The sequence below is a fragment of the Ciconia boyciana genome, chromosome 3 (genome assembly GCF_034638445.1).
Source record: "Ciconia boyciana chromosome 3, ASM3463844v1, whole genome shotgun sequence".
Classification (NCBI taxonomy): Eukaryota; Metazoa; Chordata; class Aves; order Ciconiiformes; family Ciconiidae; genus Ciconia; species Ciconia boyciana.
The window spans coordinates 59,861,762-59,879,858 of record NC_132936.1 but is presented as its reverse complement, the minus strand read 5'-3'; the positions used below and the strand labels follow the sequence as shown (position 1 = coordinate 59,879,858).

The 18,097-nt window shown below is 40.8% G+C and overlaps 1 protein-coding gene across 3 annotated transcripts in view; it reads right to left on the bottom strand.

The window, feature by feature from the left end:
• Nucleotides 1-277: 277 nt before the first annotated feature.
• The window catches only part of TPD52L1 (TPD52 like 1), a 62,538-nt gene continuing 44,718 nt past the window's right edge, over nt 278-18,097 (bottom strand). For 2 of the 3 annotated variants that reach the window (XM_072855782.1, XM_072855784.1), the window contains 3 exons: nt 9,217-9,255; nt 6,535-6,595; nt 278-2,079 (listed from right to left, as the gene is read on the bottom strand). In XM_072855782.1, the coding sequence (XP_072711883.1) occupies nt 1,948-2,079; nt 6,535-6,595; nt 9,217-9,255 (232 nt within the window). In that variant the 3' untranslated portion in view covers nt 278-1,947. The remainder of the gene's footprint in view (nt 2,080-6,534; nt 6,596-9,216; nt 9,256-18,097) is intronic. The other variant, XM_072855783.1, reaches the window with a different exon arrangement.

Sequence of the window (18,097 nt, the reverse complement as noted above, 5' to 3'; positions counted from 1 at the left end):
ATGTGTTTCATTTTTACTGAACTTGGTTCAATTATTTTTCTCCTTTGAACCTCAAAATTTTCAAAACTTTGGCCACAGATTTCCATGGGGAATTTCAGGTCCAGAAGGGACTGAACAGATTTTTTAAAAACTGTAGGAATGGCAGATTATGTTCTTGCAATTTACCTCAATACTCTGCTGTGACATAGCAAGGCTTAGAGATGCACAGAAATGCTGGTAAATACACAGAATTAAAAAGAAAACATCACAAAGCGTAAAAGAGTAAGAGAGAAATTTATTTTTAACAAGAATATCACTAACTTCATTTACACTAACTTCATTTACACAAACTAAGGTGACCATTAATATCTTGTTTATTTAAATAAATTCATCTTTATGCACAAAACCACAAAATAAGCTGGCAAACTGTCACAAGAAAACTGTACTAAAAAAACTAATTAAATTTGCTTCCATGCTAAATCACACTAAAGAGGCATTTGATATAAATGTCCAAAGTTAACTTACGTCCTGTAGAACATTATGAAAAGACCTCCAGCTTTGTAAAAACTATAACAAAAGCCACATAGGAAAAAATCACTTAAAGCCAAGTTTCCTCACAAGATTTTTAAGCAGTCTGTAATGTCAAACTCACTAACACTGATTTGAAGCTTTGGCTTATGCTCAAAAAAATGCATCTATTTTGAAAGTAGCCAGACTGTTTTTCTATACTTTGATAAAGTTGTGCTCATCTCAGCCTGGTGAGCTAAGTAATGCAACATGCAGACTGACATGTGCTCACTAGACAGCAAGATAGCGTCACAAGTGTGCTGCTCTTTTCTTAGAAAAAAATGTTAAAAGGATGCAAGAAAACATGCTGAAGCAAAGCTGAGAGATGACTGGCTTTTGGTGATTAAGCAGATATAATGCCGTTGGTGGAATTATGTCCTGGAGTGAAGCACAACAAAATTAGACACCAAAAGTGAAGTACCTACTCCTCCTGTGTAAGGTAACAGGGTTTATGCTAGCAGCTCTGAAATGCGGACTGAAGGCATGGGCTCTCTAACCTATGGCACATCTGAAGCCAATTGTTGGTTTTCTATTCTTTCACTTAAGGCTGTGTCTTGACTGAGGCTCATAAATTTACCTTCCCTTATTTTTGAGGGGAAGATATGGAGGCAAAATTATTAGAAGTTCCCTCTGCTCCAGTTCCCTTTGTAATTAACTTATACTGTCAAGTCTTATCAAACCACAGAGAGCAAGCAATGGAACATATTTTTAAACTGAAGCTTTTCCAGGTACAATGATCATCTTAAATCAGCAGCTGTGATCAGTTCCATTTCTATATGAATAACTGGGTGTCTCTTCCTATCCTCCTTAACTCTGCTGACTCACGGGTGGAGGGCAATGCCAGACTGTACCAGTGAAGGAGAAAAAACTTTTTGTGACAGTAAGTGATTTAATTCCGTTAGGCAACAGATCATGTGCAGACACTCCTGAGCAAAGGGCACGTGGTATGGCTGGTAGACAGCTGGTATATGGGCTATTGCTGGCAGCAGAAGTCTTTGCACAGCTCTAGGTCCATCTGTCTGATGTGGCACTGAGAGGGGAGTTGGAAACCAACAGATAGAAAACAGTAAACTAAAAGAAATAAGAAACAGGGACTGGGAGATTGTTGGAGGGAAGTTACATGAAAATGAAAACTATTTTGGTCACTTAACATAGAATTTAGAGCATTGTAAGTCGATGGCTTGCGTGTGGTTTCTATGGTGTACAAAGTACCTGATGATAAAGTGGCCCATCCAAAATACAAATAGAGAGGGGAAACGTTTCTCCAGCACAAGGCCAGGGAGGCAGTTTTCCAAAGCTGACAAAACCTTGTTGCACAAGCTGGGGGTGAGGGAGGTCTAAAAATCACTGGCTGGGCAAGTCTTTGAAGAGAGGCATGTGAGGCTCAGGAGGGCCTGCGGTCTAACACTGAAGCTCTTCTTCGCTCTCAGGGAGTCGGGTGCCAGCAAGAGAGCTCTGAGCGCTGGCATGGGCTGTAGAGCTGAGAACTTCTTCAAAACTGCCCCCCGTGTGGCTTGTCCCACCAACCTTGGTCTGAAACAAGGCAAACAAAGAGAACAGCAAGTTCCTCTGCTCACACTGTAGCAAGTCCTATTTGCATTCCACCCCACGGCCATGGAGGGCTGGGAACTGTTCAAAGCAGGCAGAGAACATGTGGGGTTGGGTTTGTCTTAGAACAAAAGCTATAAAAACAGTAAAATAAAGCAACCCCTCTCCTCCCCCAGTTTCTAAACTTCTAGGCTGCAATCATAAAATCTGCCAGGGGCATTTATCATATGCTTAAAGAAACCAGTCCCTAAGTAGATCCCAGGCAGGATCCTAGATCCTACCAGTAAACTTAGCACAGTTCTTTATGTGAGTAGCTCACACTGGTTTCAATGTTTTTTCCAGTTCTACGCAGGCTAAGAGAAGGGTATTAAAATGAACTGGTTCATTTACTGAGTGAAGTGGCCCATCTGCCAGCAATGGTAACACAGCTGCTCTCAAAATACATAAACTGTACTGGGATTTCAGACAGTAGAAAGCATATAGTAACCAAAGAACAAAAGAGCAGCTTGTCTCCCTTTAGGTACTTGTAGCTGTCTAGATACTGATATATAAAACTGCCCACAGCATTGTCCTGTGGGGAGGGGGCGGAAGAGATATCCAGTTACATTAATGAAACATATGAGTATGTGCTCACAGGTTATCTACTTTCAAAATGCTTCAGTTTGCTGAATTTGTAAATATAAGTATTAAAAAGAAAAAACAATGACTAAATCTCTGAAATAGAATTTTCCTAACAAAGAGATAGCCTTATCTAAAGATTTGGAAATGGTCAAGACTAAGTGACGAAGAGACAAAGCTGTTTTGACTGGGTTGTCTTGGTAAGAGAACATTCTTTTGTGGTTTGGCTTGCTGATATGCCCTCTCAAACTTGATTCAAGCCTGAAAACAGGGCAAAACTTTTTACTCCATCCTAGAACTGCAGCAGGACTTGAAGACAAGCTGGCATTTTTCCAGCCTGTCAGCCACTGAATGCTTAGGAAGATTATTTTAATTACATGAACTTTGTGTCCTAAGTTTCCAAAGGATTAATCCTATATAATCCTTTGTTTCATCAGCTAGCAGAGGAGCTTGCCTAGCTTAAAAGTTCAATAAAATAAGGTAGTAGTAGGCTTGATATTTGCTCTGACAGTTTGAGTCACAGTTATTAAAAGTTCCCATCTCAAGAGGTAAAAATCTGTATCCAGTCTACTGGGCTGTGCTGACTTTCAGAAAGTATCGGTCCATCACTGATTTTTGCAAACAGCAATACAAAATACATATATTGTTAAATGCTGGTAGGCCCAGAACTTGCAGTGAAAAGGCAGCCACTGCCTAATAAAGCTACTATTAAGTTTTCATGGCAAAACTCATGACTTTTATTTGCCAATTAAAATTTTCAGAAGAACATTGATTTGGACTGATCAGAGTGATTGTGAAAGTAGACTATTCCTGCACTATTTCAAATGACTTGGATAAGGTGCATCTGAATTTGGACACCTCAAAATCAGAAACATCAATGCAGTTTCATTTTCCATTTGCTTTTCTGCCTACTCTTCCATCTGCAAACAAGAATTATGTAAGTCACTTTACTGAATGCCTCTGGCCAATACCCCAGTGTTTACGCAAACATTTAATTCATCGGTGTTCTGATTTTCAGACAAGTTGAAGAGAATGAGGCACCCAGGTCCCGTTGATTTCCAGGGGAAGCTGAACTAATACACTCTCCTAAGAAAGCTGTAACCCAAAGTCCAAACTCCAAGAGCCAATAAAATCCAATTTGCAAATTGACTTCTAAATGTATGAAATCTGAACAGCAGTTTTGGCTGACTGCAGAACATTGTAGGGCCACTGAAGATCTGTAGCTAATATGGGAGGCAGGGGGAAGATGTTAAGGCTACTGCTGTTCTGTTCTTTTTTCAGAAGCCTCTCTGGGAAGTTCTCCACTTCTTCAGACCACAACAGGATCCTAGAATTGAAGGGACAGCCTACGATTTCTCCCCCCACACCCTACCCCTTGGTCTTCCTAATCTTGCAAGCCTTGAAACAGAGGCAGGGAAAAGGAAGAACAGTGCTGAGACATTCCCAGTTGTCCACAGCCTACATTGGTGGCACCCTCGGTCCACAACTCCAGCTTTCCTTTCTCCATTTGCACAAAGAAATGAAAGAAAGAAAGAGACTACAGAAAGAAAATATTTCAGAAAATGTCAGTGGGTTTGCCAATAAAGATGGACAATGAAGGTTTCATGGGATGTGGAAAATGACTTTAGATTCAAGACTTTTTGTTTTGTCCTGCTTAATTGAAGATTCCTTAAAGGATGATCTGAGAGCACTCTGAACACGATAGGCTAAGAGCTGGCATGACAAATTGTCTCCTCTAGAACACTTTTGCTTAATCAGCAAAATAAGATCAGGCTCCTCAAGCAGATCACTGTGAGAAGAAATGGTCTTCTGAGCTGTGCAGTTTGAATCGACTTTTCCTCTTTCTGAATGACACACTGAGGTGACTGGAAACAGACACCCCCTCCCTTGATGCAGAAAGGACATCAGTCACATTTATCCTTTATCCCTCAAAGCAGGGCTTTGGGCAAAGGGGAAAGGCAAAAGGCTTTAAGCTCTCCCTCTCACAGGTTGGCCTAAGTGTAGGAGGAATGGATTTGTGGAGTCTAGAGTAGTCTAGAAGCAAACTTGGGAGCTAGAAGTATTACTGAAAGCCCTGAGAGTAGGTTTAGTGACTAAATGAGTAAATGGGTAGAAAAAGTGCTGAACTTCTCCAACTGGTGAGTGGTGAAAAATGCAAAAAAAAAAAAAAATCCATTTCAGACCTCAGGTGTTCCAATGAGCTGCATCCCTTATCTAAATGGGTAGAAGGAACACAAAGGGGTAAGCAAGTGATATGCTTGACTGCAACAGACACGAATTCAGACCTTCCAAGCTGATGCATCCCACTGCATGAATTATTTCTCCTACAGTGAGGCTGAGTATAAAAAGCATTTGCAGCTAAGGTGAAAAGAATGAATAAGTAAGTGTATACAGGCACTGAGCCGGGGCTCTGGAGGTCTGTGTTCTGTTCTAGCTCCTTGGGATGCTCTTAGTCTTCCCTGGGATGCTGCCTCCCACCTGCGAAACTGAGATGATGTTTCCTTCTCTGACACAGTGCAATGGAGATGGCATTACCCTACACTATCATGACTTAAAGTTGCCGGAACAGCCTATCACTAAATAAATGTGAACACTCAAAATCTGAAAATGATAGAGCAACTCTGCATTCTTTGATAGACATGCTTATTTAGAAACATAAAAATAAATCAAGCTCTCTGCTGCTTACTTTCCTCAGACACTGACTGGAAAATTTTACGTGCTGTACGATTTCACAGTGGCATGGAAAAGACAGACCTTCCTTGTGCACCTGCGGCTTCAGTTCTAGCTGTAATTTGCATTTTCTGTAACAAGGAATGTCCTTCTGTCCCAAGTGGAAGGCCATTTCTTGCCTTTTTAATGCTTTACAAGTTGTAACGCCCTTTGACATTAATCTAGTATTTTCAGTTCCCCCTAAAATGAGGGGTGATCAATTTGGCCCTTGTCCACTGACAGACTGTACTTGGAATGCGTTGGAATCTTTCTATTGCAGCAAAGTAAAATGGTATTTTATGAGTACACTTGACTTTATCTGATGAATAAGAACCATTAGGAGACAAACCCTCTTGTTCCCCCCTTGAATGTGCCTTACCATGCAGCAAAGATTAGCTCACTTCAAATTTGCCATGCTCTGTCCTACTGAATATTAGTGATAACTATAGTAACTTTGCCATCAGATCTTCCTGTCCCACAGCAAATGTCAATATAGTTTTGAAATTTTAAATCCAGTCAAAACATTGACATTTGAGAGGAAACACACCTGCATTAAAGAAAGATGAGTTCAGTGCTAAGAGCCACGTAGGTAGTGTGAATCACACCTGAGTTACACGACAGCTCCCACCAGCTGAGTAAGGGGCACTTGGTGAGTACATCTCTAGTATTGAAAGGAGTTTAGCTCAGGGATGGAAGTTCACTCTGCAAGGCACATGGCTGCATCTGTCTGGCAGGGCACATCACAAAACTCATGAGGCCACACTGCTTTCAAAATCTGACCTTGCATCTGCACATGGCTCTGCCTTGCACAGCATAATGAACCATGGTCACACCTTATGAGATGTCTCTGCTTACCATTTTAGTATGGCTGTATTTTTGGCATTTCTGAGAACGTTTTTTTCCTTTGGCAGACAACAGAAGTAATTCTTAGTAACAAAGCAGAGAAAGACTATTTGTCTGCATATTGCCTTCATTTTCCATTAGTGCTCTTGCAGTTCCGTGAAATTCTTGATGGAACAGCAACTTCAATCGGTCTCCTTTACTAATGATAGGGACAACTAAGCTGTCATACTTTAACGCACACAGCCATGTAACTCTGCCTCTAACCTTTACCTTAAGGCTAGTGACCGTGGTCTCAACCTTCTCCTCAAACGATTTGAAAGTTGGAGAATTCCTAGGAGAAAAAGAAAGTTGAAGGAAAGAAAAAGAGTCAGTTGCAATGTAATGGGGTAATTCCACAAATTAATCAGTTTTTACCAGGCAACAATGCCAGGACAGAACCAAGGCTGGCTGGCAGCACAGGGCTACAGACTGATAGGGTATGAACAGTCACTTGTGCTCTGTCAGTCAAATCCAATTATGGTAATCGGATGAGTATTTTGTAGCTACAAATTTGCAAAAGCAGAACCTGTCTAGTAATTGAAACCAAACAGTGACTAGCCTGCCTACCCTCTGATACATGTATAATGTTCTCAGAAGAAGAACCAGAGAACACTGTCTGTAGTGCTGCATTTCTATGGTTTTATCCATTTGTGTTGTTGCTGTAATGAAATTAACATTTTTTTTCAGCTGATGAGCAAGTTCATAATCTACATCATTAAAAAGACAACAGTTTAATGTCCTGAGGCTAGGATGAAGGAGATTAGAACTACATAGGAAGTGGGTCCCAAACGCCTTTGAGGAATCCTGACGCCCCACTCTGTGATTTTGTGACCGAAGGTGTATCCTGCTGCTTTCAAAGACAAAGACTTTAGGGAGACTGTGTTCCTAGGGTGCCCCTCTGAGAAAGCTAAGCTTTTCTTTGCCTTCCACTCCCCACAGAACAGAACACAACACTTTTTGGGAAAACTGTGAGTTGAACATATCTTAAAAGAATTTTAAAATAAGGCAATAGCTGTGATTTTCCTTCTTAAAGCAAATCACATATTTGGTTTGCTGGCTTGCCGGACAACCTTGCTCTTTTTCTCTCTCCAAAACTTGAACCACAGCTTCTCTTTCATTTTAAATGCATTCAATTTTTTACATTTCTTCCTGAAAACAGAACATACTGACCACAACTAATATCTGCCACATAATTTTATGAATATAATGCATATGCTGTTTTAAAGTGACAATGTGGATCCCCATAGAGACTTGTACTCAAGTCGCTCCTCAGTTGCTTAGATGGATGTCTCTTCTCCCCTTTTTGCAGCAGCTTCCCCACTCCTGATAATCCCTGTCCCATGTAGGAAGACATGCTAGAAGCAGGCAAGCTGGAGTGAGCACAGAAGCTTGTCTCCTCCAGCAGTTCAGCCAGCACAAAGGACTTGGGCAAATCTGCAGTGGGCAAAGGGGACCTTCTTCTGGTTCTCTGCTCCTTGCTTGGCAACTGAGAGCTCAATTATAGCATACTTTGTGCTTCATTATTAGTGAAGACTCCGCAGCTCAGATACTGTTGTCCAGCAGGGTAACTTGTGTACTTTCTTTACGGTAAGAAAGAGGTGACAGGATGTCTCTAAGCCCAGCGCAGTATACTGAAGCAGTTACTTAATTCAGTGTTTAGTTCTTCAGCTTTTTTTTCACCTATCTATTGTGGTATATCCAGAAAGAGATTATAGAAACTACTACCACTGAAAGTGCAGGGTACCTCCTAACAACATGGCCAACAGGAGGTACTAAAAACACTACCTCCCTTTGTACCTACGTGAAATAAAACATAACAGTGATCTTTAACCATAAGGGAGGGTAACCTCACAGTGGAACAGTGAGGCAGAACCACTTTACCCTGGCAGGTGCCCATGCCTCTGTGTCACCCACGGGGAAAGGCAAACACATGCAGGAGCCTGCGCTTCCTTTTGCAAAGCGATGAAGTCAATGGCTGCTAAAACTTTAGTGTTCCAGTTCATCCTCTTCGCACATTCTGGGAACTTACCAGGAGCATGATGATGGCCTCTATTTCTGCAAATACATTTACATCATATCCCTCATCAGGCTAAGTTAAACTGACCCTAATTTAAGGAAAGGGCAAATGAAAGCCAGTTGGAAAAATAATGCAGATTTACTTTTGGTTTCTGTTAAATAGGTGACAAACTTTTCATAGGGCAAGAAGGGTCAAAAGGAGAGAGAAATTGAGTTTTATGACTTACATTTGACCCATAGGTCACAGTGGTGAATGCCTGCCTTAAACTATCCACCTGCTGAAGTTGAATGAATTAGCATCCGTCATAAGGTTAGGAGATTTGTTTTCCCCCCATGCTTGGCAGGGAATGGGGATATTAATATATTTAGAGGCTGAGGGGGTAAAAAGAAAGCTGGATCCTAATTTTATTGAAAACAGTCAGAGCTTTACTTGAACAGACATCAATATTTGGCTGCCGTCAAGTAAAGCATGATTATAGCCATTAAAATATGAAAGCACTCATATAAAATCCCTCCATAGGAGCATGAGCCAAAGCCTGCTGGAGTGGAAAGCATCTCTGATGTTAATGGGCTTTGGATGACGTTGTAGAGACAACAAAACAACTGAATTTCAGATTCAGTAATACAAACCTGGTAACAATCAACTACCCAAATACATCTCAGACCTGCTTCGTTTACTCAAAGCCTTGTACAAGAAATTACCAGTTAATACAATTCAAAGGAAAAAAACACAGAAGGCTGGTCCTGCCGCCCTTATCTACATGAATAACCTTAATTGATTGAAGCGGGACTATTCATCCAACTAAAAACTGCAGGATCAGGACTGAAGTATGCAAATCCCTCCTCATTACACTGTTGAACATCACCATAGCAAATTGAGTATGGGTAGCATATTACCTCATCGCAGGCATGCTTATGGAATGGCGAATAGAGTAACTGTGGGATGAAAGCAAAAGATAAGGAAAAAAAGCTGTAAAATCCAGTTTGCAACATGATTATAACATATAATTTTTATTTTTTAAAATTAACTTAAAAAAAATTAATATATATTTTCAAGAGTGCTGGTACTCTTCCTCTTGTGATGGCAACAGCTTGTCAAACTCACCTGTGAATTCCAGCTCACTTTCAGCACTGAAGGTCTTACCACTACATTCTCATGTCAACTGACAGGCAATTTAAGAGGGCTCAAAAGAATGATGCAAAACAATTCCTGGCAATATCCGTTTAAACGACGCAGACCCCTGCTATCTGCAGAGCCGTGCAACACGAGACAGAGGAACGGAGCGCTACCTCCATGTTCCGCAGCGACAGACGATAAGCTCTGTGTCGGGTGAGTCCAGTGCACCTCAGGTTTGTGAACATAAACAGAGCTGGTTCAAGGCAGTAGGTAAGTAGGCAACTGCCTGCCTCTGTTCAATGTACACAGGCCAGTCAGCGATAGCCCGCAATTTGTACAGGCTCCTGCACAACAGGCTGCCTAAACCAGAGGTTTCTTCAAGAGGCAGGTCTCTCAGCTGCACCAGTTGCTGTCCCCATCTCTCTAGGACGTTTCACCTCCTCCTTCACACCTCAACACTACCAAGGGTAGAACGCTGTTTTCCACAGCTCTCATCCAGCTTTCCTTGCCACACTTCCCTCCTCAGACTTCCCAGTGGCAAGAGTATCGGAAGGTTGGCAAGCGGAGGACAAGGCCTCTGCATCACTCAGTGATCCCCAAATCCTCTTGCACGCCTTCAACCCTGCAGATGGCCACTCACCCTAACTGCTTCACTCACATTAGCCACGTTCTCCCACCTGAGCCACCAAATCCAACTCTGCTACCATATCATCACCTATTCCCTACTGCTGGGAAGCATCGAGCCTGTTCTGAATATGAATCTTTATTTGAAGTGTAAGAACTGTCCATAAGTACATTTAGAACTGAACATTATAAGTAAATTGTGCACTGCAGGAGTACGTATTGTTTCAAAAATTCCTGCGTGGCTCCTTTCAGTGCTGACTGACAGCTGCAGCCTGGTCTGATTGAGAACAGCGAGAGCTTTCCTTTAAGGGACACCGACATTTGGCTGCAATCAAGCAAAGCATGATTATAGCATTAAAAAATGAAAGCTCTCCTATAAACAGAACATGTGTTTGTTCTAAACTATACAAATTCAGAGCAGCACTGTGTCCATATACACACAAAAGATTTTATTTTTTCCAGATTCCAGATTAAAGATTCAGGAAGGGGGGGGGGGGGGGGGGGGGGGGGATGAGGGACACCTATTTGGCAAGGAGGTGGGACAGGGAGATTTTATACAAACTGTTTGCTGTTGTGTATATTTTAAGGCTTCTGCTAAGCTCAGATAGACAAGGACTCACAGCAGACTATGCAAATGTTTCATGTTCAGTTTTTCACATCATTTTCCAGACTTACGAAAGATTAGCCCAAACGTTTCACAGGTGCAGCAAATCTTTAACAATCCTAGTTAAATTAAACAAGCATGCTTGCCATTTTAGTCTTGTAACACATGACAAATAGCCAAAAATAAGAATTTGGAAGTATTTCAGCATAGGCTGCTCCTCTTCTAATAGCAAAACATTCCAAATACAAAGGTTTAAGTAAGAAGATTACATTGTGCCAAATTAAATTCACACAGCTGAGAGATGGCATGTGACAGACAATCTGAATGCTAAGTGCACATTTCACTGAGTTCATCTTTTAATTCCTCTAAAGAGGTAAGGATGCCAGTCATAGGAACAGTGACAACATCCTTGTCACACATGTCTGTGACGGTGATCAGCGCAGAGGCAGAGAACAGAGATCCTTCCTGACAAAGGCTGCTAAACGCTGCATATTGGTTTCACGTCAGAGTGAGACAGGAAGGTCAATCTGTGCCCCATTTTTAAGTTTTCTCAGTGAAGTAAAAGTCCATGTTGGATTACTTAGCTGAACAGAAAAATGGTTGAGCTGTCCCGTGCATTGGCGATGCTACAAGACCAGAGGGACTGTAGGGGATTCGGGGCTGTTCAGCCCCTCTGCTGGGTGAACTGACATCAAGCCAGACCTCTTACAGAATCTTGCAGCACACATAAAATTGCTTTATCATTCATCATATACTGAAGTGCTTTACAGCATCAGTAAATTCAAACTCTAAGTATAAAGAAACCTTTTAATCATGTTAAGAACTTGGCCTACTATTGGAAATTTTCCCAGGACTCAAGACTTTTTAAAAGTCACCATGTACGCTTCATGACTAATATACTTTTACTTTATTGAAGAGGAGGTAATTAAATTCTTTATACAATCTTTATAAAACTCTGCTGGCTAAATAGAATTTTTACTGAGCACTTGCTGATTTTCTTCCAACCTCTGACAGAAAAAGATGGTTGAGAGAACGGGATTACGTATAAATGGGTTTTCCCAAGAGCAACATCTTTTGAATGTGTTCATTATTTGAATTTAAGACTAATCTACTCAAGAGCAAGGCAAACAGTCTAGCCACTTAGTCCAGTCCTTTCCTCATTATACTCACCATGCTGTAAAAATGAGGCATTACAGTGTAAGTAGCATATGTTTTTATCATATATAACGATGCTGAAAGGAAAGAGGTTACTGCATTACATTCCATAAAACAAATCCTGTCAAATACAGAGGCAGTATTCAAGGACAGTAATGTGTCTTACCCAATTGAATGCGATCTGTGGTGGATGCAAAAGGAAAGAAAAGCAAGAGTTAAAAGTATTATGAAAATGTAACAAAAAATATATATATCTGTAGCATGTCAAACTGCCCGAGGAGAAAAATAAAATCATTTGCATTCAAATCTTGATGCTGGAATTCACACTAGAATGTGGGTCAGATGAGATTCCTTCAAAGCAAAAATTTCTACACACTCCTTCACTAGGCAGTCACCTATTCTGTATGCAATGAAGAACGGAAGTTTTGTCTGCTAAACTTTGTGTTCTCTTCATTAGATCACATTTAAACAATGCGAACTGGTTTCCCTCCCAAAATTCTACCTTAATCTCATTAAAAAGAAAGTATAGGCAAACTGGAATTGTACGTGTACATCAGCAGCAAATGTCTTTCCCCCCCCCGGACTTGTTAATCATCTCTCAGTTGAGAAGGGTATGGAAAAAATAGGGGGCTTTTAATTTCTAAAATGACATTTTCTAAAATACTTCTTCCTTGTTGAAAACAATACTTGAAACACTTTGATGCTGTTTTCCACCTCATATGAAACTTAATTAAGGCAGCAGAACTGGGAGAGGGAGACTGATATACAATATTCAAAGGATGTCATTAAGGTTCCAAAGTTGAGAAATGATGAGGCAGACAGCCTCTCCTTCATCTGTGTGTTATTGATGTAGTCTTTAATTACAGACCACTTCAAGGGAACACCTGCCTCATGCAGTGAGCCAGATAGATGGTGCACACTTAATGAACATCTCTTCAATACTTATTTTTCACATCCTTTTTCAATGTGTGGTGTGATGCATTATTTACTGCACAATATCCATACCTTGCTCTGAAGAAAAGCATTGATTTCTTCAGTATTATTTACAGGGCTCATCATCATGTATATTGGTGCTTCTCAAACATTCATGGATTTAACTTCACAACACATTTCTGCTTAGACCAGCTTAAGTAATACTGTTGCCATACTTAGCCTCCTTTTACTACCTGCTGACTCCCAGTAACAGCCACCCCCTTCTCCATGCTAATACAGATACTTGTACAGCCATATGATAGGGAAATCTGTGTTACTGCAGAGCTCTAAAAACCAGCACAAATGAAGGGGTGAGTGTTGGTAGAAATGAGAGAAAACAACTGCTTCACCCATCAGCAAAATAAATGCTTAGGAAATTACATTCTGAAGCAAGACAATATTACTATTTCCTTTATAGGGGATATCAGAGATACAGAGGTTTAAGAATGGAAGTTTTGGGTATGACAGCTACAATATTTCAAGGAATTCACCTCCCAATGAGTTCAGCAACAGCCCAGAAAATCCCTAGATCATGGAAATCCTGGAAATGCACAGCAAAAGGCTGTGCAAAAACTCCACCACCACCACAACAAAAAACCCAAAAAGGCACAACAATAAAGGCACAGCAAAAATCAACTCCCACAGCACTAAAGCAGATTAATTATACCTGAGCCATCTCCAACAGATATTGGCCTAACCTCCAATGAGAGAGAGTTCACAGCCTTCAGAAATATCCTGTGCCCCTGTTCAGCTTTGTAGCTGAACACTTTTCCTGATCTCTTACATTAACTTACTACATCCTCCCTCTCCTTTCATTATTCAGCCACGTTTGTCTAGCCTAAAAGCCAACCTGTTCAAACACTCTCATGGTCTGTATTTTCTGAAGCTGATTTTTTTAATTATTATTTTTTATGTATTTATTTTTCTCCCCATTCCTTCCAGTTCATCTGCACACCCTTCCAAGGGCGCTGCCCTTGCACTGGCCCAAATACTCCAGCTGAGCCCTCATCAGAGCTGAGCAGACCAATTCTCTCCCGAATCTTACAGACAACACTTCTGTAACTCTTGCTGGAATTAAGTACATATTAGCAATGATAGCATGACAGCATTGACTCCCACTGCATTTGTGAGCCACTAGCACTTGCTAGGCCCTTATCTGCAAAGCTGGCCTGTCAGTGCTCCCCATCTCTGCTTTTGATTTTTTTCCATCTGTCAATAAAGCACCTTACACTTTCCTACACTTAATTTTATTTTATCATTTAAAATAAATTTGAATTCTAATCCTACTGTCTAAAGTGCTTGCATTCCCTCCCACTACAGTCATCTGGGGATTTTAACTGTACCCACGATGCCATCATCTAACCCTGTAATGAACATACTGAAGAGTAACAGACTCAGGACAGATGCCTACAAAATCCTGCATTATGGTGCGCTACTGAGACCTATTCTTTGAAAATCATTTTCAACTCCCTATGCCCTCTTCCTGCTAAAGCAGTAACACCTAAACTGTATTTCTCTAGTTCGCTTACAGGAGCAAACACAGTATGGACAGCCTTATCAAAGTCAAGCTCTATCACTTCTCCTGCCTCCCCCCCCATCCTCTACGACAGGTGCTGTCAGTTCAAGATAGATAATTGTTCTTGACAAACCCTTTCGTGTTTTTGCCATCATGCTAAGCATCTTCTAGATGCTTAGAAAATAACAGGTTAATGCATTCCCCCCATATCTGCTTTGTATTTCCCAGAACTTCCCTTGCCCCTTTCCAGAGGGATGAACTTTGCCTTCTTCCACCCCTCTGCGACCTCATGTGCCTTCTGTGCTGATTCCCGTCATCTCCGAAGGGCACGTTCAACTGCCACAGCCATGCCCCCAAGCTCTCCCTCCCTGCAGTCTTCCATCTCTCCACATGTGCCTTCCAACTCCTGGCAGGAAGCAGGCATTGTATTACCTTTATTCATCTTTAGAGCAGGCTCATCCCAGGCCCTGAATTTGAAAGGGGCCTGTGCGATCATGTAATTAAATAAAATGTATGAGACAGCTGAATGAAGGATGTATAACCAGTATAAGTGCTGACATACTAATTTGCATGCATGCTTTTGTTAGCTTGATCTTTAAATGCATTTACTTGTGTAATAGTAATGTATGTGGTAGTGTGCATGTAGTAGTGTAGTGTACGTAGTTTCCTTTTTTTTTTTTTTTTAAAGCAAACAAAACAATCAGAAAATCTCCCACTTGGTATCAAAACTTATTTCTAAAAAGGCCATCAGCACGGCTGAAACTCTTAGATCCACATAGACAGCTGCAGAGCAGTCCAGCAGTATTGCATGAAAAGATCCAAACTTTACCAGTATGCAAAGGAGCAAGGGATAAATACCCTAAACTTCTTATCACATTTGTGCTCTACATGGCAAGAGCCACGTTGAAATGTCAGTGTAACCTCTGCTTCTGAGAGATGTGAGCCCACGCTACTGCCCTGTGAGCGACCTGGGACTCCCCTCTTCCCCTTTGCCTTCCTTCTGCATGTCAGAAAATGTTAAAGGAGATAATATGAGTTGGGTGTGGAGGGGCAACAAAAAATCCTGATAGCATATAATTAATCACAAGAGCTATTAATGAAGAATCTATTATCTTAACTATATTACTAGTACCTGGTTTGTATCCCAAAGCAAAAGTATGTGTATACTGGTTTTATACGCATTTCTGGTATTTCTAGTAACATGATAATATTAAATAGAATGCAGTACAACTGTAAAGAGACCTTACAAGCACTAATAATTAATAAAAAATTTAGAAGATGTAAAATGCTAATGATTATTCATGCACAAAATGAATTAGAGAGTTGCGACACTGGGAACCTGGGGTGGGGATGAAAGACAAGCACAGCAGCTGCATGAAAAGCACTTTGTCCCAAAAGGGTGGCTTCTCTGTTCTTTGGGACACAAGGAACTTTGCCATTTTTCTTTCTTTCTTGTAGATTTCATCTTCTTGAATTCTAACACAGCAAAACAGCACATTTGGGGGAGTCTATCTGGCCTGTTGCTGATATATGGTATTTTAGTAAATATTTTTAGAGATAATACAAGACGAAATATCTTTCAGGTTATTAATTAAGATCCTGCATCTTCAGAACAGAAATGTATGTGTTTCTTGTGGTGCTCTGTACGGTTGACATAGCAGGCAACCTGGAAAGCAGAATTTTGTTTCACAAAGAAGGCATGCTTCAATATTTAGAGTCAGGCTGACTACAAGCCCTTTCAAAATCACCATCGCCACAGGCAGGGGGTAAAGGCCAAACACACCAGACTGCTGAACATACTGGGAATTATGATGATCATCTGGATTTTAGAAATCAGTTTCAAGTGTCTGCTCGGAATGAAAGCAGAACAGGGATTTGCATCTAGATGCCATTGGTGACTATCAGCCTTAATGCCTAACCAAGAGAATTAAGCCAGAGTCTGATGTGTGTTTAAATCAGCATTATGGGAGAGGGCAGTGATAATCCATATACTAGATCACTGAAATAAAACTATTTGGATTAGCAAAAAAGCAAGCAAACAATGAAACAAAGAATGCATGCCCCCTTACAGCTTACTCCCCCAAACATGGCTGACATTGGAGTGGGAGAGGGTAAGATTTTTAAAACCAGGTCATTTAAGTGATAAGGTTTACAGTGTGACCCCACACAGAACTGCACCTGCCCAAGTTGAGCCACGATCTTAGGCCAGCTTTGTTGCTGAGGGAAGCATACTGACCATTACTCCAGATTTAGGATGTTCAGCAGATGCAGAAGGCGCAGGTCATGCCATGCTTTAGGTAACTATGGGATACTGGCTATACCACTTGCTGCTTCATCATCAAGTGTCAAGAAAACTCCCCTAACTGAGAACTTAACTGAAAACAGTAAGTGTCCACAAAAAGTGGCAGTGCTGGTAGTTCATACTTTCCTGAAAAATGCCCAACCAGGTTCAAGGTAATAATTTTGATCAAAGAAAGCTACTAGAAACAAGCTTCTCGATTAATCAAAATGCTTATGGACTTAGCCTCTGCTTTGAGCCCTTGGCTAAAGGGCTAATGGGATAAATACCACCCATCTGCTTTCCAAGCGCTAGTCAGAGGCATGATCACCACCGGGGTGGGGGTTGATCCCCATAGGCAAGACAAAGGAGTTTGGTAACAGTGATTAATTAAGGGAAATATTAAAGGAAAACCATGCTCTATTACAGTGAAGACATTTCTGCCTTTGCAATTAATCTCAAACCCTATGCAAAGCACAAGCAACAGGACCTGAGAAGTACTGAATCACTAGAGTCATCCTTCCCTCCGTGATCAAGAGCTGGTGTTCAAGTATTTGCACACCAACTCTTTGGTCACTGCTGTAGGATCTAAAGCATGGAAGCAGCAACAGGACCTGTTCACTGAGCAGTGGGCTTGTCTTTGTTACAGGAGGAAGCGTTAGGAAACAACAGAAAATGAAACAGAGGATATGTTGGTGCCACATGCAGCACATGCATTTCGTGCATTTCTCAAAAATACAGAATGCAACTATGAATGCAGGGAAAGCAGTAAGAATAAACAAAGGTAGGAAAAAGGCTTGTGAAAGCAACTCATGCAATTGGAGCCTCAGCCTGGAAAAAAGGGAACTGAAGTGAAATACGATAAAACCACAGGAAATCATGAGTGACATGAAGGACGGCAGAAGGACTACACTCACTGTTTCTCATAACAGAAGAGCCAGAAGGCATCAAAGGAAAGACCAGGGAGACTCAGAATAAGGAATGAATGAACGAACAAATAAACCACATACTTCTTTACCACATAACTATCTGTTCATCTCAGGAGACATGAGGTGTTATGAATGTCAAAAGCTCATACAAGTTAAAATAAATTTAAAAAAAAAAAGACAAATTCATGAAGAAAAACCCTTCAAAGACTTTTAAATGAAAGCTCAAACCTCTGTTTTAGAAAGTTTTCAGCTCTCAGATTGCTGAATGCCAAAAAATGTACTAGGAAAATGTAACTGCATGCCTCCTTATTCTTATATCCTTTTCTAGAAATATACTACCTATGGATGTTTAACTGTATCGAGTCAAACAATTCTTAGTTTATGTTCATACCCTGGTTGCAAGTCACTCACTAGATTTCTATTTTAAACTGCAATGTGGAAAAAGACATTGTAAAGCAGATCGTACAGTGATGAAGATTTTCCATTTTTAGTTTCACCTAGAAAAACAGTAGTAATAAACCCTCTACAGAGGGTTTATTAAGCTGTATGTAAAAGGTAGGTATAAAGGAGGGACTCTAAGATT